This window comes from Rattus rattus, chromosome 8 (assembly GCF_011064425.1).
Source record: "Rattus rattus isolate New Zealand chromosome 8, Rrattus_CSIRO_v1, whole genome shotgun sequence".
NCBI lineage: Eukaryota > Metazoa > Chordata > Mammalia > Rodentia > Muridae > Rattus > Rattus rattus.
Window position 1 is genome coordinate 50,800,177 of NC_046161.1, and position 22,453 is coordinate 50,822,629.

General features: G+C 50.1%; 1 protein-coding gene across 1 annotated transcript in view; it reads left to right on the forward strand.

Moving 5' to 3' along the window:
- The window catches only part of Cspg4 (chondroitin sulfate proteoglycan 4), a 35,149-nt gene extending 28,611 nt beyond the window's left edge, over positions 1-6,538 (forward strand). Inside the window, exons 9-10 of the mRNA XM_032910333.1 lie at positions 3,203-3,386; positions 3,682-6,538. Of these exons, the coding sequence (XP_032766224.1) occupies positions 3,203-3,386; positions 3,682-5,516 (2,019 nt within the window). The 3' untranslated portion in view covers positions 5,517-6,538. The remainder of the gene's footprint in view (positions 1-3,202; positions 3,387-3,681) is intronic.
- The last annotated feature ends 15,915 nt before the right edge of the window (positions 6,539-22,453 follow it).

The following is a 22,453-nucleotide window of genomic DNA, read 5'->3' on the forward strand; positions in this document are numbered from 1 at the left end:
GTGTCCATGGTGGAGGACAGGCTCTTGTGAGCAAACAACACACTTGGTGCTCCTACCTAGAGGCCATAAAATTACAGCATGGCCCCCATTATTTCTACATGAGCAGGATCCAAAATTACAGCTGGCCCTGCCACTGGATCTGCAGTACTGTGGTGCCGCTCCAAGAACTTTCCAAAGGGGCTTACCCTGGTGCTTGAAAAGGGCAGGACCTATCTCTAGGTCTCTTTCCAGCACTCCTTTCCCTCAGAGGCCTCCTTGGCCCCGCAAGTTCCTTTCTACCCCGGGTGTGTGCTTCCCGGTGAGAAGTAGTGGGGTAGAGAAGCTGGCAGGGGGTAGCAACTCCCACCTAGCAGGCAGCTCAGAGGAAGAAGCTGTCTTAACTAGGTTCAAGTATGATTCCTCAGAGCCCACACATCTTTTGCTAGGCTTGTATTCTCTCCTCTCCCAGGCCCTAGCATCTACCACAGCCTCTTTCTGCCCCCTCCCCACAATGAAATCTGCCAGTGGCTAGGGCAGCTGTTTGTCCTGAGTCACTGGGAGCTTTGTTATCAGAGACCAGGAAGGAGGAGAGACTGGGACAAGGCCATGAGTGCTCCTCCCCCACTCAGCAATCCCCCACGCTCCAGTAACACAAAGGACAGGAGCGAATGGCCACCAGGGGGCCAGACTGGCAGTGCCACCCAAGAAGGCTGGAAAGAGGCTACGTGGCACAGACACCCTCCTCCACCGGCAGAGACCAGGCAGCGGTAGGCAGTGGCTTGACAGTACCACTGCCCTTCAAGACACTGGGCTGGACAGGGCAGGGCTCAGGTGACCTCAATTTGCAGACAAAGAAGCGCATAGGAGGTCAGGTGATTTTTATTTGTATACATGGCCAGTAAGAAGCAAGGCCATGATTAAGCCTTCTAACTGCTTGTCTGAGTCCCCTTCACCCAAGGACACTGTCCCCAGAGCTTGGGAGACCCTTGCACACCTGGCCTGAGTTTTGCCTTTTTTCTCACTGAGGCCTTCTCAGACAGGAGCACCAATAGCCAGCCAGGTGTCACACTGACCACCACCACCACTGCTGGGAGGCTCCTTTTCCCACCGTGCCCACCATCAGCCTGGGTTAGAGGTTACAACTGACAGTCTTCAATCCTTCAGGACACATCTGGCCCACAGATGTGTTTTATTTGAGTACACATTACATTTAATATCTTAACATTAGTTGTCAGCGTCGAAGTCTTAGGAAAGTTCACAGAAACATGTTAAACCAATTCTTTAAAGGCCTGTGCTCCTTCTTGTAGCAAACCACTGAGGAGACGCCCCTCTCCTAATGAGGATCGGCTCCCAGTGTAGACAGCACAACCCTACTGAAATACTCTGGGACTCCAAGATAGCGTGCTTACAACGATCCCGCTCTGTTTCTGTTTTACTATTGCGCAAGTCCTGTTTTGCTGAAAGGAGAAATCTTCCTGTGTTTCCTTCCTAAAAGGGGAAAACAAAGATAAGGCATGAGGATGTGTCTTGATCAGAAGGTGCAGGAAACAGATTTCTTTACAGAGACAAATAATATTGCTTGGTGTTGAGCATATGTATAGCCCTAAAGAATAGGTCATAAAGTTGATGTGACAGGGAGTCAGTGTGAGGTCTCCTGGATAACAATGGCGTGTTGTTTTGTTTTTTTTGTTGTTGTTGTTGTTTTTTCTTTTCTTTTTTTCAGAGCTGGGGACCGAACCCAGGGCCTTGCACTTGCTAGGCAAGCGCTCTACCACTGAGCCAAATCCCCAACCCCAACAATGGCATTTTTTGTGATCAGATAGTGAGCTGTTGCAGCACTGAACAAGAGCCAAGCTTAAATGCTGAACCTGGCACAGTGGCCCACACCAGCTACTTGGGAGGCTGAGGCAGGAGAATCACTTGAGCTTGGGAGGTCAAAGCCAGTCTGGGCAACATAGTGAGACTCTTGTTCAAAACAAAAACAGGAAACTAACCCTATGTTTTCAAAGGCTTACCCTGTGTTAGGACTGTAGAGGCAGTGGGCAGAGGCCTTGAGCAGAACATGAGAGAGAAAACGTTTGCAGTAACCCAGATAGGACCTGGGTGGTGAGGGAGAAAGGAGCCAGAGAAATCTCTGGGGTTTCCCCTGAGACACTCAGCAGAGCTGCTGTCATGGCGATGGAGTCTCAGGTGAGGTCACTAGGGTACATCTGGGCCTAGGGAGCTTAAAACGTCCATTAGACATCTGTGGAGCAAAAGACACAGGTGGAGATTTGAGACTGGGCTTCCAGTGAGAGTAAACTGGGCTGGAGATCCTGGTAAGGGGAATTTGAGGCCCAGAGACTGCATGGAGTAGGTAGGACAGAGACCATACCACAGAAGGAGATCTGAGGAGACCCAAAACAGAATATCACATCCCGGATGTTTCATCCTGTCAAGCAATGCTCAGCAGTCAGTGAGCCCTAAGCCAGTGTCTGGCTCTATTGCACAGGGCCCATTAGTGCCATTAATGACATCATGGGAACAAAATCCTGAGTGGAGGGGGCTGAGGGTGTGGGGCAGCTGTGGACACTATTCTTGGGGAATTCTGCTGCAATGAAAAGAGAGAAGTGACAGTGCCAGCAAAAAGATGGCCTGAGGTCTGGGGATATAGCGCAAATGGACGCATGCCTGCCTAGCGTGCATGAAGCCCTGGTTCCTGTCATCACCACCACATAAAACTGGCATTTTGGCAAGTTCCAGGGCAGACTAGGATGCCTGAAACAAACAAACAAAAAAAAAACAAAAAAAAGAAACGTAAATTCAAGAGTGATTTCCTTTAAGATGAAAGGAAAAATTAACTTGGTTGCATAGCAAAAAAAAAAAAAAAAGATAATCTATTTGGGGGAAAGCTGATGTAACAGAAGGGAGACTAGAAGTGGTGTCTGTGGGAAGCAAGAGGGATGGGAGACATTGCGAGGGAGGAAGGACCCACTTTAAATGGAAACATGAATCAATGACCAGTTTTCCCAACTAAAGCTGGAGCTGAAACTCAGGCTTCCGCCTTCAGAGCCCAGCCTTTCCTTGCCATGTAATTCTCTAGTGGTGACTCCTTGAACCAGTGAGGTAGAAAGAAGAATTCAGAGTAAGTCTGGGCACTGAGGAGATTAAAGAGTGAAAGGGAGCTTCCAGGTACTACACACTGAGCCCACCTGCCACACCCAACCACGACGTCTCCCCCCAGGTGAATGCTGGGAATATTCTGTATGAGCATGAGATATCCTCTGAGCCCTTCTGGGAAGCCCACGATACCATTGGTCTCCTGCTGTCCTCATCACCTGCGAGGGATCTGGCTGCCACCCTGGCTGTGACTGTGTCTTTCGACGCTGCCTGTCCCCAGCGGCCCAGCCGTCTCTGGAGGAACAAAGGTGAGTAGCATGATAGGATGATGGCAAGGTTGAGGATGCAGGGAAGGAGAGAATGCCCAAACAGAGGGATAGAGCCTGACTAGCAGCTTCTGTCTTAGTCCCGGGAAGGGACAGGGATGGCGCCTGGGGAACACTGACATCAGGAGTCCTCATTCTCCCAAGGCCATGAGCCCCATCCTGGAGCTACTACTGATCAAAAGGGGAGGTGCAGACTTGCCCCAGGGTCTCCTTTCTGCGGATTCATGGTTCTTCTTCCAGTGGACTGGACCTTCATAGCCTATGTCTCATCCCCCAGGTCTTTGGGTCCCTGAGGGCCAGCGGGCCAAGATCACTGTGGCTGCCCTTGATGCCGCCAACCTCCTAGCCAGTGTGCCAGCATCTCAGCGCAGTCGGCATGATGTACTCTTCCAGATCACACAGTTCCCCACCCGGGGTCAGCTCCTGGTGTCCGAGGAGCCACTCCATGCCAGGAGACCCCACTTCCTGCAATCTGATCTGGCTGCAGGACAGCTGGTGTATGCCCACGGTGGTGGGGGCACCCAGCAGGATGGCTTCCGCTTCCGTGCCCACCTCCAGGGACCAAAGGGAGCTTCCGTGGCAGGACCCCAAACCTCTGAGGCTTTTGTCATCACTGTGAGGGACGTGAATGAGCGACCCCCTCAGCCACAGGCCTCCATTCCTCTCCGCATCACCAGGGGCTCACGAGCCCCTGTCTCTCGAGCCCAGCTGAGTGTCGTAGACCCAGACTCAGCTCCAGGGGAAATTGAGTACGAAGTACAGAGGGCACCCCATAATGGCTTCCTGAGCCTGGCTGGGGACAACACTGGGCCTGTGACTCACTTCACACAGGCTGATGTGGATGCAGGGCGACTGGCCTTTGTGGCAAACGGGAGCAGTGTGGCTGGTGTCTTCCAGTTGAGCATGTCTGATGGAGCCAGCCCCCCAATACCCATGTCGCTGGCTGTGGATGTCTTGCCATCCACCATTGAGGTGCAGCTGCGAGCGCCCCTGGAGGTGCCTCAAGCCCTAGGACGTTCCTCACTGAGCAGGCAGCAGCTCCAGGTGATTTCAGATCGTGAGGAACCAGATGTAGCTTACCGCCTCACTCAGGGGCCCCTGTATGGGCAGGTACTAGTTGGGGGGCAGCCCGCTTCAGCCTTCAGCCAGCTGCAGGTAGACCAGGGGGACGTGGTCTTTGCCTTCACCAACTTTTCTTCCTCTCAGGATCATTTCAAAGTCCTGGCTCTTGCTAGGGGTGTGAATGCATCAGCTACCGTAAATGTCACAGTGCAGGCCCTGTTGCATGTGTGGGCCGGTGGGCCATGGCCTCAGGGTACCACCTTGCGCCTTGACCCCACTGTGCTCGATGCCAGTGAACTGGCCAACCGCACAGGCAGTACACCCCGCTTCCGGCTCCTGGAAGGACCCCGGTACGGCCGTGTGGTTCGTGTGTCCCAAGGCCGAGCAGAATCTAGGAGCAACCAACTTGTGGAACATTTCACACAGCAAGACCTGGAAGAGGGAAGGCTGGGGCTAGAGGTGGGCAGGCCAGAGGGCAGGTCCACTGGCCCAACAGGTGATAGACTTACCCTGGAGCTGCAGGCAACGGGTGTCCCACCTGCTGTGGCCTTGCTGGACTTTGCCACTGAGCCTTACCATGCAGCCAAGTTCTATAAGGTGACCCTACTCAGTGTCCCTGAGGCTGCTCGTACAGAAACAGAGAAAACAGGAAAAAGCACCCCCACTGGCCAGCCAGGCCAAGCAGCGTCTAGCCCCATGCCCACTGTAGCCAAAAGTGGTTTCTTGGGCTTCTTAGAGGCCAACATGTTCAGCGTCATCATCCCCGTGTGCCTGGTCCTCCTGCTCCTGGCTCTCATCTTGCCTCTGCTTTTCTACCTCCGCAAACGCAACAAGACAGGCAAGCATGATGTCCAGGTGTTGACCGCCAAACCCCGCAATGGCCTAGCTGGTGACACAGAGACCTTTCGAAAGGTGGAGCCAGGCCAAGCCATTCCACTCACAACTGTACCTGGCCAGGGGCCCCCACCCGGAGGCCAGCCTGACCCAGAACTATTACAGTTTTGCCGGACACCCAATCCTGCCCTCAGGAATGGCCAGTACTGGGTGTGAGACTGCCCTGTGCCCAGATGCTGCCTACCCTCCAGGCCCGCTGCTTCTGTACCCTGGTGTGGCCCGAGGATCTTCAGAGCCAAAAGGACCTTGAGATGCCAGGGGTGGAGGGAGCTGGGAGACAGTCTAGAGGTCCTGGAGCAAGTGGAGTCGAGAGCTGGAGCCTTCCTCAGCTCACTTAGACCTAGAGAGCCACAGGGGCCAAGGTGAGAGGCAGCTTAAGTCAGCTCACTACAGAAAACAGGATAACATCCTCGATGGATCACAACTCCGGGTCCTGGGACTGTGACCTTAGATACGTCAAACCTGACTCAGACTGCCAAGGTCGGGAGAAGAGAGCACCCTGGGTTTTCCACCCCAGCTCTGGTCATTTGTTGTCTCTGAAGAACAAACTCTCCCTCCCTGGTGTTTTCCTGAAGCTGAATGGGGAGGAATGTTAGGCAATAGATTAATATATTCAAGGTGCAAGATGGGTGGGGTTGCTCTGGGGTTGGTTAATTTAAGGCAAGAAAGCTATTTAACATGGTGCTGGGCTAGCCAGACCTAATGGAAGCCCTGGAGTATATGGGATGGACAAAGGTCTGAAGCCATTTCACCCACAGAGCCCTGTGGCAGAGCATGGAAACATTGACGGGCAACCTTCAGCACTTGGACTGGGAGGGTTGGAGGCCAGTCTGGTGACCATGCGCTCCTGGAGGGAGCAGGTAAACTGAGGCACTTGACTCCATGGAGCCTTAGTGAATGGTGCTTCAGGGGCTCCGGACAGCTGTGCACTGCCTTGTGTTTGACTGTGCACTGGGCTCTGATTCCTTGGCAGCTTTGCTCCCTGGGGCAGGCCGTGTGGCCTAGCTTCATGGGGTGGGGATGGACAGGCTCTTGAATTTCCACCTCCTGGAGCGTTCCCAACATCCTCTCCTCTCACCTGTGCTGGCAGATGTGTTTGTTGAGATGGGACCAAAGCCCTTACACTACAGGGAACTTCAAGGGGGGAAACAAAATAAAAATAAATGCTCCCAGCCATAGCTCCTTAGCCTGGGTTTTGGCCTCCAAAGCCCTATCCCTCCCCAACCTCCTTTCATTGTGGCTACAAAAGAAAAAGTGAGGGAAATGGGGGGGGTGTCCAAGCTTGGGACACAGCGCATGAAGGGAAGAATTGAGTATGCAGACTTTTATGTGGAACCTTTTACAAGCTCTATCCTTCACCAGGAGGACTGAGTACTTCTCTCAAGGAGAGGAAGCAATGTAGATACCATGCCCTGTCCAGCATATCATTCAGCTAGCAATGGGTCCTGAGGCCCCAAGTCTCCAAAAAAAAAAAAAAAAAAGCCATTAAATGAGTGGCTAGGTGGATGGACAACTCTGGCCCTTCCTCCGAGAGGATGGTGCAAGATCAGGGGCAATGGAAGCAAACGGGACAGGGGGATCATCTGCTCTGGTAAATGGGCTGAAGTCATTAGAAAAGAAACAGAGGGGTTGGGGATTTAGCTCAGTGGTAGACCGATTGCCTAGCAAGCTCAAGACCCTGGGTTCGGTCCTCAGCTCCGAAAAAAAGAAAAAAGAAAGAAAAGAAAAGAAACAGAAAGCTGAATTAGTGTCTCTTGCCTATGATCCCGGTACTTGGGAGGCAGGAGCATGAAAATGAGTTCAAAGTCATTCTTGGCCCTAGAAAATTCAAGGCCAATCTGGGCTACCAGAGATACTGTCTGAGAGCAAGGGAGGGAAGCCATAGATGTCTGCACTCTGGGGAAAACTTGGGACTTTGGGGCCTAAACAGGCAAGTTAGAGGTGAAGGGCAGAAAGTAGCCTTTGGCAGCTGATCTGTACCTGGGGACTAGGATGAGCTCCACATGTATCCCAGCATCTGTATCATTTGAGCCTCGCTCCCACTCACCACGATGTCCCCAGACAACCCTCCTTCATGGTGTGATGTTCATTTTAACATCTGGCCCCCTCGCAGAGGCTTCAGGCAGGAAATATGGAATCCAAGTGGATTGCTGACAAAAAGGTCTCCAGAGGGACAGGAGGGACAGGGAGACAGAATCAGGGAAGATATGAGACTCAACTAGAGTCACACAGCAGAGTAATGTTAGTCAAGACCCAGCAAGGCTTCAGTGGTGCCACAGAGAGAAACACGGCCATGAAAATCACTGCCCCTCCCCCGAAGATGGCCTCCAGAAATAACTCTGCGTCTCAGGCTGCTAACACTAGTTTCCTTTTTATAAACATGAAGTCTCTGGTCCCCAGGCTAGGAAGACCAAGAGCATCCCCATAAAACACTCATAGCCCTGCCTTGCCACTCCCAGGAAGTTAAGGCTGGATCCTCAGGGCCTTGCTATGTGAGCCAGTCTCCACCCGGAGTAAGGAGCTTCCCTGAAAGGGTAAGCAGAGATATGGGTGACAAACCTGCCAGGCAGGATCTGCCCTCATCTCCTGTTTCCCCTAGAGGACTGACAACACCCTCTATTCACACAGCCTGCCCTGCCCTGCCCCCAGGCACTGGCACAGGCTGACACAGCTCTGCTGCTCTGAGCCTGGGCTAGGTACTAAGCTGGTACCCAGACATTGTACCCACAGCCAGGCTAGGATCTAAGCCTTTCACGACACAGCCAAGCTGAGGACCGAACACAATGTTGCGTGTGTGTGTGTGTGTGTGTGTGTGTGTGTGTGTGTGTGTGTGTGTGAGAGAGAGAGAGAGAGAGAGAGAGAGAGAGAGAGAGAGAGAGAGACCCTTTTAAATATACCCCTAAAACTAAAACTAAAGAGTGGAATTCCATCCCCCTCTACTAAATAGCTCATGCAGGCTGGGGATATAGTTTTAGTGGTCGGATGCAGGGCTGGAGAGATGTGTCAGGGTTAAGAGAGCCAAGTCTGATTCCCAACACTCACATGGTGACTCACAACTAACTGTAACTCCAGTTCTGGCTTCCGTGGGTACCAGGCATACAAACATACATATAGGCAAAAGATCCATATACTTAAAAATTAAATCTTTAAAACAAAACAAAAAAAGAGGATTACATCTTCTCCTTTCCTAAGGAGCTTGTTCCTCCTGGGCTCTGGAGAGAGATAGGAACTGATCTGTGAACAATGTTTAAGATATTGAAAACTTAACCCCTTTTTTTTAGAAAAAAAAATTTTTTTTCTCTTTTTCGGATCTGGGGACCGAACCCAGGGCCTTGCGCTTGCTAGGCAAGTGCTCTACCACTGAGCTAAATCCCCAACCCCTAGAAAAACTTTTATTTATTTATTTATTTATTTTTAATTTTTTTTTTTATTCATTTATTATATATGTAAGTACACTGTAGCTGTCTTCAGATACACCAGAAGAGGGCATCAGATCCCTTTACAGATGGTTGTGAGCCACCATGTGGTTGTGAATTGAACTCAGGACCTCTGAGAGTCGGGACTCTTGAACTCCAGCCCCCCTTTTTTTTATTTTATATATATGTGTGACCTCAGAGGGCATCAGATCTCTTTACAGATGGTTGTGAGCCACCATGTGGTTGCTGGGAATTGAACTCAGGACCTCTGAAAGAGCAGTCAGTGCTCTTAACCACTGAGCCATCTCTCCAGCCCTTAACCCTCTTTTTTATACACACATACACAAACACATGACCTGGTTACATATGTGAACATGGGATTTTCTCATAACATCTGGACACACAATACAGAGATCAGTACTTGGCTAAATAATATATAACCCATGAAAAATATATACAAGCTTTGGAAGCATGGGCCCTTCTCCTTGGCCCTCCCAAAGGCCTAGGAGCTAAGGAGTCAGGACATCCTACCCATTAAAGGATTTGTACCAACATCATTGATAAGAGAAAGTCATTTGCTGATGGTGCATGCCTTTAAGCCCAGCACTTGAGAGGCAAAGGCAGATGGAACTCTGAGTTCAAGGCCAGCCTGGTCTACAGAGAGAGTGCCAAGATGGCCAGGGCTACAAAGAGAAATCTCATCTAAAAAGAAAAAAAAAAAAAAAAAAAGAAAGAAAAAAAAAAAAAAGGAGGAGGAAAAAAAAAGAGGAGGAAGAGAGAAAGGAGGAGGAAGAAGAGGAAGAAAGAAAAAAGGAGGAGGAAGAAGAAGAGGAGGAGGAAGAGGAGGGGGAGGAAGAGGAGGGAGGAGGAAGAGGAGGAGGAGGAGGAGAAGAAGAGGAGGAAGAGGAGGAGGAGGAGAGAAAGAGAACCCATGGATGTGAGGGGGGCTTTCCGCAGAGACTCAGATCCCCAGATCTCTAGACTCAGCTTGGAAAATTTACTTATTACCTCTCAGAGTCTAAAGAAGGGAGCCCCTTAAAAGCTGACCCTTCAAGTGTGGTTGCTATGGCAATTGTGCAGTTCACTGAGTTAGAACACTCATCTTCCAATAGGAAGCCAGAGAAGTGCTTCTTCCAACTGCAGCCCAACCTCCCCTGACCAATGAAAAAGCTTTTCACAAGATACACATCTTAAAGGAGTGATGGCCCGAGGACAGAGCTCCAGATTCTTTGGTTGGGTCCCTTTCTCGTGTACAACATGGGAGGAGTCCTGGCAAGTAGGTAAGGTTGGCCTGATGTCCCTCTTGCCCTGGGTCCCCTCCCAGTAAGTGCTCTCCTATGCGCTTTGCAGTTACCCCTAAGATTACTCAGGTCTTGTCACAATAAGCCAAAATTGCTGAGGTAGCCAAAATTGCTGAGGTAGCCACGAATAGAAATCCACTTAACCCTTCCTAAAGAGGCCCATACCTTCCAAAAAGTAACTAAGGAGCTATGATGTGTGTTGCCTCAAGCCAATGGAACTGGCCAATTAGAAGTCCAGAATGGGAGAGATAGCTGACTCTTGTCTGCTCCCTTCTCTTCTGACAGACAGCTGGGCATTGCCATTGAAGAGACGGCAGGCAGCCACAGGAATTGAGCATGTTTCCATCCTCAGTGTAATGAATCATAGTCTTTAACTGAAGGCTGCTGTCCTCATAAAGGGCGTCACCTCCTCAGAGGGCCTCCTGTGGCCATCAAGATAATGAGTGGGTTGAACTGTGTTCCTTTCCATTTCAGATGTGAAACAACCCTTTGGCTAAATCGAGCAGTAACCAAGAAAGGACTTTTCTACATAAACAGGAACAAGGCTGGGGATGGAGATCTCCTGTTCCCAGACCTGAGCATTGTTAGCGAGAGGCTGAAACTATTCCACAGCTAACATTCTGACGCTCTGTTGGGCGGTTTGCAGAGGACTCCCTGGATTCCGATGGTGCAGATGAATTGGGTTATCCTCTCTGCTGCCCAAAGTCCCCTGTGGGCTAACAGCATTACTTGTGAGCTTGTTAGAAATAAAGGGCAGGTATGGCAGCCACATACTTATCATCTTAGCATTTGTGGGGTAGAGGCAGAAGGATCAGGGGATCAAGACCTGGCTCTATGAGACCCTATCTTAAAGAAATGAATGACCAGATTGGCTCAGTGGCATAGCCTTCACCTAAGCAGTTATAAAGTTGCAAAAAGGAAATGAAGACTCCCAGGGCCCTTCCCAGATGGCTGAGTGAGATTTTAACAAGGCTACAGGCAACTGGAGTACACGCAGTACAATAAAGTTTATGGTGCATTGAAGACCACTCCTCAACCTGGAACTAGCGCATTATACTGAGGGACTGGGGCAAGGCAGGTCACAGTAGCACAGTCAGTAGCTGGGCAGGAAGGGGTCAGACCATCCAACCCTGTCCACATGTTTTGACTTTTACTTCACAATGCCATCTGTCCTTCCTTGCACGTTTGTAAATTCCCCCTACATGCCCTACCTCAGGGTAGGGTTCTAACCACTGGACTCTCCGGCAAGATCAAGAGAAGGAAATTATGTAAGAGATCTCTGGCAACCAGGTCTGGTCTGGTGGAGGTTCTCCAGGGAACAGTCCTTTCCAGCCCTCCCCCCACCCCCAAAACCATCCCCTGGCTAGTGCAACAGCCCCAAACACACTGCTTTCTGCAGCTGGGCTAATCTTTTTTTTTTTTTTTTTTTTGTTGTTGTTGTTTTTTTTGTTTTTTTTTTTTTTTTTTTTGGAGCTGGGGACCGAAACCAGGGCCTTGCGCTTCCTACTGCCACCACTGAGCTAAATCCCAACCCCATGGGCTAGTCTTATCTACCAATGAAAAAGGACCGAGATCTCTGGACAAAGTCACCAGTCCCTGCTCGTCTGGAAAGCCTCTGCCTGGAAGAATAGCAGTTGCCAGTAAGGGTAGAGGAAAAAAGGAGGGGATAGGCCACGCAGACTTCTCCATCCATACCCAGTGGGTGGCCAGCCATAACGGCACACACTGTAATTTCACTACTTGGCTATCCAAGGAAGGTGGACCTCAAATTCCAGGCCAGCCTGGGCTACCCAGTGAGCTATCATCTTAAAACCAAACAATACCAAACAATGCAACTGTTCTTCCAGGCCCCAGAAGGTACATCTGGCAAAGTGACTCCCACCCTGTGTGTTGTCCTGGTTCAGAAAGAGACTTGGCCCTCCCCATTTCCCTCTCTGAATTGCTGAGTGTCTAGCCTAGGCAAAGGCCCAACACTTGTTACCTTGTAGTAAGTATTAGTTCTGTACATCCCATTAGAGTCCAGTCTGCCCCAGTCACTGGTATGCCCAGTGATAGGTAGTACTGGCTTGTAGTAAACAGGTATTGCTAGAATAAAAACACTTCCTTTTCCACAGAGATACCCTCAAGCCAAAAAACTTTTGGCTCCAAGGTGCTGGTGCTACCACTTTGAGAATGACTTTGGTTCCTTTGACTCTCCCCACCCCCACCCCCCAGGGGTATAGTTTGGCTCCAACTGCTACCTTGTTGCCAGGAGCTCTGCAAGAACCCACGCAGGTAGAGCACCACAGTCTGAATTTCTCTCTGAGTGTCTGCTTCTCACTCCCAGCCCCACCCCCACCCCACCCTCACCCCTCTACTCACCACAGCTCCCTCCTACCCACTATTTATGAACTCTATGAGAAAAACATGTTTATGAATCTTTCATGGGAGCTCACCTTATCCAGACTAAAACCATAAGCAATGCAGGAGGCAAACATAAACCAGTACCACCTCCAAGACTTCTCCTGCCCGGACAGTAGTGGTGCAGAACCTCTAGATTGGATCAGTCCCTGTTCAGCAAGGCTGTCCATTCTGAAGGGCTCACTGAAGCCAAGTAAAGGGTGAAGAACAGACCCAAGGCACCTTACCTCTCCCTCCCAAAGGGCCTTGCATTCTTCCTTCCCAGAGAAGAGTGTCTTGCCCATAGCTGTACAGTGACTCACTGGCAGTGCTGGGCCTCTTCGAGGCTTTAAACACTGCCAGCATCGTATTTCTTCACACCAGAAGAGGGCATCGGATCCCATTACAGATGGCTGTGAGCCACCACGTGGTTGCTGGCAATTGAACTCAGGGTCTCTGGAAGAGCAGTCAGTGCTCTTAACCGCTGAGCCATCTCTCCAGCCCCAGCATTCCATTTCTTAGCAGTTGGTTTCCTGGTAGAGAGGCTCCTGGGGCAAGTGTGGTGGACAAGGGACACACCAGAGATCTTCAAGAGAGCCTAAGTACAGTAGGAGAACCCCAGAACCCTATTGAAACCTGTCAAGAAAGTGGGCCACTCTTAGAAGGCGAGACACAGGCTGCACTGATGGATCACTCTTGGCTCTGCCTGTAAGCATGGCAAGGCCTAGACAGGACGTTTCTATACCCTCAGAGGGGTTCTGCTCTTCTGTTCAAGACTGCCCAGAAAACAAGATGGCCCCCCTGGTAAAGATGCCTACTGCCAAGCCAGAAAACCTGAGCTCTCTCTCTCTCTCTCTCTCTCTCTCTCTCTCTCTCTCTCACACACACACACACACACACACACACAGAACACACACACAGAACCACCTCACCCTCATGTACCCCTCAACATCCACTCAGTTAGATCCCTGAGACCCACATGATGGAAGGAGAGAGCTGACTCCTGCAAACTGTCCTCTGACCACACACATGAACAAAAGTCATAATTTTTTTCTAAATTATTAATTTTTTTATTTTACACGCATTGGTGCGAGGGAGTCAGATTCCCCTGGAGCTGGAGTTACGGATGCTTGTGAGCTGCCATGTGGCTACTGGGACTTGAACCCAGGTACTCTAGAAGAGCAGCCAGTGCTCTTAACCACCTAGCCACCTCTGTAGCCCCCATGATTTCTTTTTCAGAGTCCACCTCAGTGTCAGGGGACTGAATGCATACATGGAAAGAGGGAGAGCAGGGACAGTGGCTGTTACCTGAAGTAGTTGTACAAAGGCCGCTCACCTGGTCTAATTCAAGACGGGATAACTGGGCAGAGGTTATTCCCAATCTAGGGGAACTCAGGTCCAGCAGAACTCAGTCCCAGCTTTCTGACTTGAGTCTCACACTTGCTTTCACGTCAGTCCCATTTCCTGTCTCTACCTGGATCTATGACAGACCAGCTCCCACCACCTCCCAGATTTCCCTGGATCTCAGGAGTGTCTACCCTGACCCCTATGTCTGACCCCTCTGGCTCATTGCTGATGCTTCCTCATGTGCTGGGAAGCCCATGCTGAGAGGCACATCCTTGGCAGCTGGTAAGGTTTACTCTGCCCAGCTCTGCCAATGAGTTGCTGTGTGACTGAAGGAAAGTTACTCCTTGTCTCTGGGCCTAAGGCAAAGTCCCATCAGGAACACTGAAAATCTGTGTGTCCCTGGACTGACAGGGTATAGACCCATCTGTGATGGATTGGATCTTTGTTGTCATCAACCTTTCAGGAAAAATCCTTTAAGGTGGAGAATGGGTGTAGCATTGGGGTGCGGCTGAGTCTCGGGGACAGATCTGTTCCCAGTTGCCCCACCTAGACTGGGCGACTGAAATGTGGTTGCTCGGCTCTCCAGCAAACATACCAAGAGTCAACAGGATAGGACATGGTCATTCTTCCTATAAATGGACTCTAAATCCCACTTAGCTGTTGCTGGCCTGGCTAGGCGGGGCTTCAAGGCTGGAGAAGAGGATGCTGCAGCTCTGCTGGTCGGGGAGATAGCAGATAACCAACGAATGATAGGACAAGACTGGAGGGAGCTCTCTGGGCCTCTGGTGGGCTGGAAAAGGCCAGGGGACACCTCCTTCCCTCCTCGTGCCTGACTGAGAAAGAGGGAAATACACCCTGTGTGAGTCACTGGGACTTGGGGGTGTGGGAGATGATGTCAGGAACGAGGCATGCTCTCAGCCACCAGCTGTGATGATGGCAGCGTGCACAAGCCGGTGAGCACATACTCACAGAACTGTCACGTGCTCCGTGCACATGCATGAGCAGAGGAACATGGAGACCACAGTCTACACATACACTGTCTTGAGAAGAGCTGACATCCCTGCAGATGTCCGGAGTCACTTGCTCTGAGCAAGGCACTGTGTTAGACATGAGGTATTGCAGTGACTAAGCTAGACAAACCCAGTTGCCATGGATGCTGCTTCATACCTCAGTAAATAGCTTTTCACCTGTAATCCTAGCAGGTTAGGAGGTAGCGGCAAGGAATGCAAGGTCATCCTTGGCTACAGAGTAAGTGTGATGCTCATCTGGGCTATATGGGACCTTGTATCAATAAAATAAAATAAAGGTAAACAGATAATATAACAAAAATGGACCTCGTGATTCATCCCTTTAATGCTATTCTATTTGGAAAGTCGAAGTAGTAGAATGGGAGCCCAAAGCCAGCCTGAGGTAAACAAAAATAATCATAAGTAATACTATAGGGGCTGGGGACTTAGCTCAGTGGTAGAGCGCTTACCTAGGAAGCGCAAGGCCCTGGGTTCTTTGGTCCCCAGCTCCGAAAAAAAGAAAAAAAAAAAAAAAAAAAAAAAAAAAAGTAATACTATAGTTACATCCTGGGCTACACAGTGAATTCCAGACCAGCTCGGCCTGCAGATAGAGACCTAGACTCAAAAATAAAATTAAAACCAGATGTCATGGCTCATGCCCTTAATCCCAGCACTGGAGGGGCAAAGGCCGGTGGATCTTGGAGTTCAAGGCTCCAGCACAGCCTGGTCTACAGAGTGAGTTCCAGCACAGCCTGGTCTACAGAGTGAGTTCCAGCACAGCCTGGTCTACAGAGTGAGTTCCAGCACAGCCAAGGCTACACAGAGAGGCCTTGTTTCAAAAACAATAAATATATAAAATGAAAAATAAAACAGGGAAAAGGAAAAAGATAAATAAAAAATAGATGAAGAATTAACAAACAAAATTTTTTTTTTTTTTTTTTTTTTTTTGGTTCTTTTTTTCGGAGCTGGGGATCGAACCCAGGGCCTTGCGCTTCCTAGGCAAGCGCTCTACCACTGAGCTAAATCCCCAACCCCAAAAAAAAACTTTTTTTCATAGAAAGGTTTGCAGATAAGATTATGAAGTGTCTGGAATTGGCTGGAAAGCTGGATATGAGGAAAGTCAGACTGGCCCACTGTTTATCATTATGAAGCCAAGGGATGGCCTCATGGAACCTGCTAGACCAGTTTCTCTATTTTTGTACATATTTGAAATAGCCCATAATATAGAAAGCTAAATACTATCATTACCACTGGTAATAAATGAGATGAAAATTTAAGGGCAGGATAAGGGGATAGAGGCACTAGGAAGTCTCCTTAAAGTGGATGGTCAAAAAGACTTTTTTTTTTTTTTTTTGGTTTTTTTTTTCGGAGCTGGGGACCAAACCCAGGGCCTTGCGCTTCCTAGGCAAGCGCTCTACCACTGAGCTAAATCCCCAACCCCTCATGGAGGAGGTAGCATTCAACCATGATGGTGTGCATCTGTAATCCCAGCGCTGAGGAATTCAAGGCCAACCTTGGCTGGATAGTGAGTTTGAGACTAGCTTGGCTACATGAGACCCCCCTCTAAATAAATCAACAATAAAACTGAAATAACAATGTCTCTCTCTCTCTCTCTCTCTCTCTCTCTCTCTCTCTCTCTGAGGGAAGACCTTTCCGGTCAGGGAAAGCCATATGGATATGAAAGAGGGAGCCATAAGAGGCCTGCTGAACTGCTGAGTCTAGAGTTGCAGAAGCTAAGGGATGAGGGAGCCCAAGATGAGAACAGAGGGTGTTGGGATGAACCACAAGTATTGCATTTACCAGCTATGAAAAAGTGTGTCCCTGTGTTTGCAATTGTTAAACAAGCCGGTGCGATATGTAAATGTTTGTCATTTCCTCACCTGCACAAAAGAGAAAGGCAAGCCTTAGGGAAAGCCTTGTAACCCCCAAAGCCAAGTGGTTGAGGAAGGAGTGTGGCTTTTTTCATAATAAAGTGCTGGTGGTTTGAGCTGGGGCAGAAAGACAAGCAGATTGTCTAGGTAGGAGACTGAACAGACACAGGGAGCAAGGCAGAAGGGAGAACAAGTCAGGGCCGTAGGCAGAGGGTGCCACGTGGAAAGACAAAATGGCAGAGAAGTCAGGTTAAATAGGAAGCTAACTGCAACTGCCCCAGCAAAAGGCTGGCAGCTTTAAACTATTTAGATGTCCCGGTGTCTTTATTAGTAAACCTTAAGTGGCACCCCAAAATTCCTGGAGTAAGATGAGGCCCTGACAGGGGAGCTGTAATCTATCTGGAGCATGGAGACAGTTGGTTTGATCTGGGATATGACTGCAAAGATTACTCCTACTGGAGTTTGCAGAGTGCAAACCAGTAGTGTGGTAGTGAGAGTGCCAGTTTGGAATTTCTTTTCAGGCTTTGCTCTCAGATGTGGTGTGAAGTATGACAGCAAGAACAGAGCTGTTTGATTTCCTACCCCGGGACAAGTGACTGAGGTTTATGTTTTACACATCAAAGCAGACCTGGCCTCCAGATTCTTCCAACATCCCTCAGTCCCTACCTGGCATACCCTGCCCCCAATCCTGAACTTTCCAGCCCAGGGACTGGGCTGCCCTTCCCCAAGAGGCTCTTCCCTATATAATCCAGACATTTTGGTCTCCTCACTCTCTCCTGCTCTTGCTTCTTCCCCTTCTCTCTGCTTTCTGCCCTCCCCTGCCCCGCTCTCTCTCTCCCCCTCCTTCCCTGCACCCCCCCCCCATGGTGACTTCCCTGGCCTTGGTCCTTCTGGCCAGTGAACTCTCCCAAGAGCAGCTTCCCAATAAGCCTGCATTTAATATAATATAATCTGGCTTGTATTGGCTCATTTCACCGGCAGAGAAATAGCCTATCGCTAAGCACTGTTCCAAGTCTAGCCCTGAGCTCTAAGGTAAGGTTTTGGGCTTTCTAGGCTGGGAGACAAGGAGCTTGATGGCTATGACAGACAAAAGTCACTGAGTGCTGCACTCTGGCAGGTACACAAACCACACAATGAATGGATGCGCACATACTCTGGGTATCTGGAACCCATCTTCTTTGACTCGTTCTTCCCCATGGACGACCCCCAGACTCATTGCCATCTCTCCGGCTTAGCCCCAGCACTAACAAGACCCATGTCTCCTTTTTCCCCTGACAGCTCTCTTTGTCCCTTTAATAAAGGGAGAAAAAGTTTTCGCAATTATTTTTGTTCATTTTTTTTTTTGTTTTGCTTTAGAGACAGGCTCTTGCCACAGAACCCGAGCTGGTGGCCCTGGGAGACACTATATAGCCTTGATTGCTTCAAACTCTCAGTAATCCTTCTGCCTTAACCTCTGGTATATACCTGCCCCACCCCCACCCTCACCCCCACCCAACTCCCCATGCCTTTGCCCCCCTGGTTCACCTGGCTCTGACAGTTCTTAATGGAGTCCTGTTCCTGCCTCCAGTTTGCTTCCCTTGGCCTCTTCTGTCCAGAAACCTGCTTTCCAAACTGCGACCTGAGGCCCTATAGAAAATGATCATTCAACAAATATTTGTCTAGCACTGTCTGTGGGTCAAACTCTGCTCTTCTGCCTGCTGCCATGAAGGCGGAGCCTCACACACCGTCTGGATTGCACAGGTTACACGTCTCATACAAGTGACTCAGTGCCCCTAAGCTACTGTCTGCTGGAGCTTGTTAGCAAACCTAGGCAACTCAGCAGGATTTAGCCTAAGGTGCACGGTAAGTATAGCACACAGTACGACTAAAAGCTAGCTACTGATAGACACTCAGGCTTGCCTTAGCTGGCTATCTGAGAACATATCGCACCCGGGAAGTAATAGTGTCCACACTTCTAACCCTGTGGTCCTTATAGTCATAACCATAACCGCTGTTGGACTAATGTGGTGGAGAGGTGGTGCTGAAACTGAATGGTGACTTTGCTGATGATCATCTCATGAATCCATCCACGAGAAACCTGGATATGAGTCTGAGTCTCTTCCACCCTGGGATACGCTGTACTGTGTGTTCTGATCTATGTGATGGCCAGTGGCCCTGAAGACCATCCCATCCAGACTGTGGATACCGTAATGTCCAGAAACTGCTCACTATAGAGACAATATGGCAACATGGGTGAGGACCCAAGGCCTGGGGCTGGTAGGAGACTTGGGCCCTGGTCCACCCATGCTATCTACACTTTACAGGGCTTGCCCAATTTATCTTCTCACCTAGGGAGCAGGATGCCAGAGTTCTTGGCACTGCCTCTCTCCAGGGCTGCTTTGGCTGCACCCAAGACCAATAATAACAGCTATTCCCCAAAGAGGGTTTCCTGTGACAGATCTGCCCATTGGATATGTTTAGAACCTTCCCAGCAGCCACCTGGAGTTCCATGGTATATAAAGGAAAATGGGAAGCCTGGTGCAACTAAGAGCATCAGTGCAGCACACTAGGTAAGACTTACACTGGGCTCATCAGCTCCACAGCCTCTGCTGGTGGAGGAAAAGGAGCCAGAGCCTGTGGCTGCCTACGGGACAGCAAGACTGCATGCTGGCACATCATATTGCTCCCACTCAGGCACTTCTGACAAAAGGCAGCAAGGTGGCTTGGGTCCCATTGCACACCAGCTAGCCTCCAACTACCGCCCTGGACACTAGCCACTTAATTCTTCGAACAGGTGACCCCAGTAGCCCAGGCTAGGTACTGTCTCACTCTGGTCCAGCACTTCCCTTTTCCTCTGTAATATTGATCATCTAGTTGTGGAATAATGACCTCCCAATGTCTACCACAGACTGCACTGGGCAAGCCACGGGGCTTCAGAGAGGTTGAGATTCAAGGGTTGGGACTCCTCAGGAAGTGGCAAGGACTGTCAGCAGACTCCGGAACCTTCTGTTCTGTGGAATGGTGACAAGGGGACACAGGCTACAGAGGGACCTTTGCTACCTCCTGATACAGGGGCAAGAGAACCCAAGGTTGGGTATCACGGGGCAGGTATAGGGCAGGAAGCATCCCCCGCCATCAGAACCAGCTTCAAACACAAGAGTCAGTTATATAGGAAACAGCCAACAGCATTGGCCTTCAGGGCCAAGGAGAGGAGAGAAGCAACGAGAGAAGAAAAAAGATGAAGAAAAAACCCAAATCCAAGTTAGTGGATTTTTTAAAATTAATCTCTACAGGTGTAAACACTGTCAAATAGTAAACCTAACCCTTTAACATGGAACAAACTTGAATATGTGAGATTCAGCTTCTCTGACAGCAAGATGCAAAAGGTCTTCAAATGTGTCAACCCCAGACGTATCTACAACCCCTGGAAAAGGAGGCTTCCCCACAGTATTTGAGATTATTTTCTACCATGCGGGAGAGTACAGAGAAGTCCAAGGCAGGCTAAGCCAGATGTGTTTGTTCACATCTGTAAACCCAGCACTCAAAAGGCAGAGAAAGGACTGCTGTGAGCTCAAGGCCAGTTTGAGATTCTGGTAATGGCGATGCACCCCTTTAATTCTAGGACTCTGGAGGCAGAGGCGGGTGGACCTCTGAGTTCGAAGCAGCCAGAGTGAGTTCCAGGACAGCCAGGGCTACACAGAAAACCTTCTCTCCAAACAAACAAGAAAAGATCCTGTCTCAAGACAAACACATGAGGATGAGTTAGCTTCCTCACTCCTACTTGTAAAGAACCCAAGGCAGGAAGACGTCTGCCGCCGAGTAGTGTGTCTTTCCTTTTTTACCCTTTTTTTTACTGGGGGTGCAGAATGTAAAGTGGGACTTCTCAGCCTCACTCAACCCTCAACCCCCTCACCTTTCAGCAGCTTCCTGTCCCATCACACTCAGAAGCAGAGATCGGCTCCCTCTGATCTTTAGACACCAGTGAATTCATCAGCGCTGCTTTAAGCGGGGGCTGGGTTCAAGAAGCCGTGCCTGGGCAAATCCCTCTTCCCTCTGGCCGAGTCTGCCTCCGGAATGAAATTGAGTGGCTGACCAGGACTGGCCCGTAAAACAAAGAGGCCACAGCTATGTGTCAGACACTGCTTTTTAAACAGAATGAAATGATCTGATGTTTAACTAATAAAACAAAAACCAAGAGAAAACCATTTATGTTATTATGTAGATTCCCTGGGGCTGGGTTTTGCAATCGGCCTCCACTACGGGTGGTAAATTCTGACATTTTTCTATAGTCCTCTTGCTAGGGCTAATAGTCTCTTCCTGCCCCTGTGGTAGAGAGAGAAGCCTGAGGGTGGTAGTAGAGAAGCAGGTTGGGGTGGGTGGGAGAGCTGTGTAGGTTTGGCTCCTAGAAGTCTGAGTCAGCGGGGCAGGCAAGGCAGGGCCCAGTCCACACTTGCTCTTGGAGAACTGGGTACAGGAGTGTTCCTCCCGCCCAGGCGTGGGCCCTGTCCACCGCATCCTGGCTCCTTCTCCTTAGAATTTGAAACTCAGCTGCAGTCGGGAGATGCTCTGGAGCTTGGAATTGTGGTTGGTAGGTTCAGCCAGGGGCCTTCGTCAGAACAGCCTGGTCCTGAGGACTGGCTCAGGGTAAACAGGGCCAGGCCAGCCTTTCCAGAGCTGTGCTCTGGCCCCAGAGCATCCTCCGACCCTGCTGGGTGAGGTGGTCAGGTACCACCTTCACTAGGACTCAGGGTCACTGTCTGTAGAGTAAGTTGAACTTGGGGCCGTGGGTTCATCTTGACTAGACACCCAGACGCTCTGAGCACATGCCCCATATGTGCTCTTGTAACTTGCTCTGCATCTGCTCGGGGACACTGGGCCTCTGTCTGGGCTGCTTGTCCCTCAAAGTTCTCTTGAGTGTCTAATGAATTGCTCAAGGGGTCTTGAAGTGACACAGGCACAGCTCAAGCGGCATGTACTTATAGAACACCTTTGTTGTGACTCTGGCCATGCAGGGTTGCTATTGTGTGCTGAGGACCACGTTGTCGCTGCGTAGCAAAGTGGCTGAGACTTCACCTGCAGACAGATGGCAACGCCTGAGTGGTCATAGCTGTGAATACAAGCCAGAGTACGGCCGTGTGACCAAGGTGTGACTATGTGAGCACAAGAGCTCGTGTGTGTGAGTGGTCACCTGTAGCCTTCCGGCAAGAGTATGGCTGTGTGCATTTGTGTCTGTTTGTGGCAGTACATCTACAACCAAAGGACTGTGTCTGAGGCTACAGTGCCACAGCCACGGCACAGAGATGCACAGTTCTCCTTAATCCTAGAGAGGGCAGGATACAGGCTCTCAGGTCGGCCTCCATTCCCCCATCTCGACATAAGCACAAAGCAGACTCCTTTTCCAGGGCTGGGCCAGGATTGGGAACCTCTGGGCCCCAACCCCCATCCCAGGTTCTGGTAGCTGCTCAGGACAGAAAGGGAGGCCTTGTTTTCCAACCCTCTCAGAGCAAAGTGAGAGAGGAAACTAGAGGCAGCTGGGCCCAGCTCAGTCTGGAACATCTGCCTGGCATGTGACTAAGGCCAACAAGCCCTGTCACCACAGCATGCCCCCCCCCAACCGCCATGCTCCCTCAGTCTCCTGCTGGGGGGCACTCTGCCAAGCTCAGAATGATCAAAAATTCCTCCAGTGCATAGACAGAAAACAGAGGCAGGGATTGGGACATCCCCGTGCACCTGTTACCAGCCAGGGACCCTGAAGCAGGTCTGGTCTGTCTCTATCTTTTACTTACTTTCTTT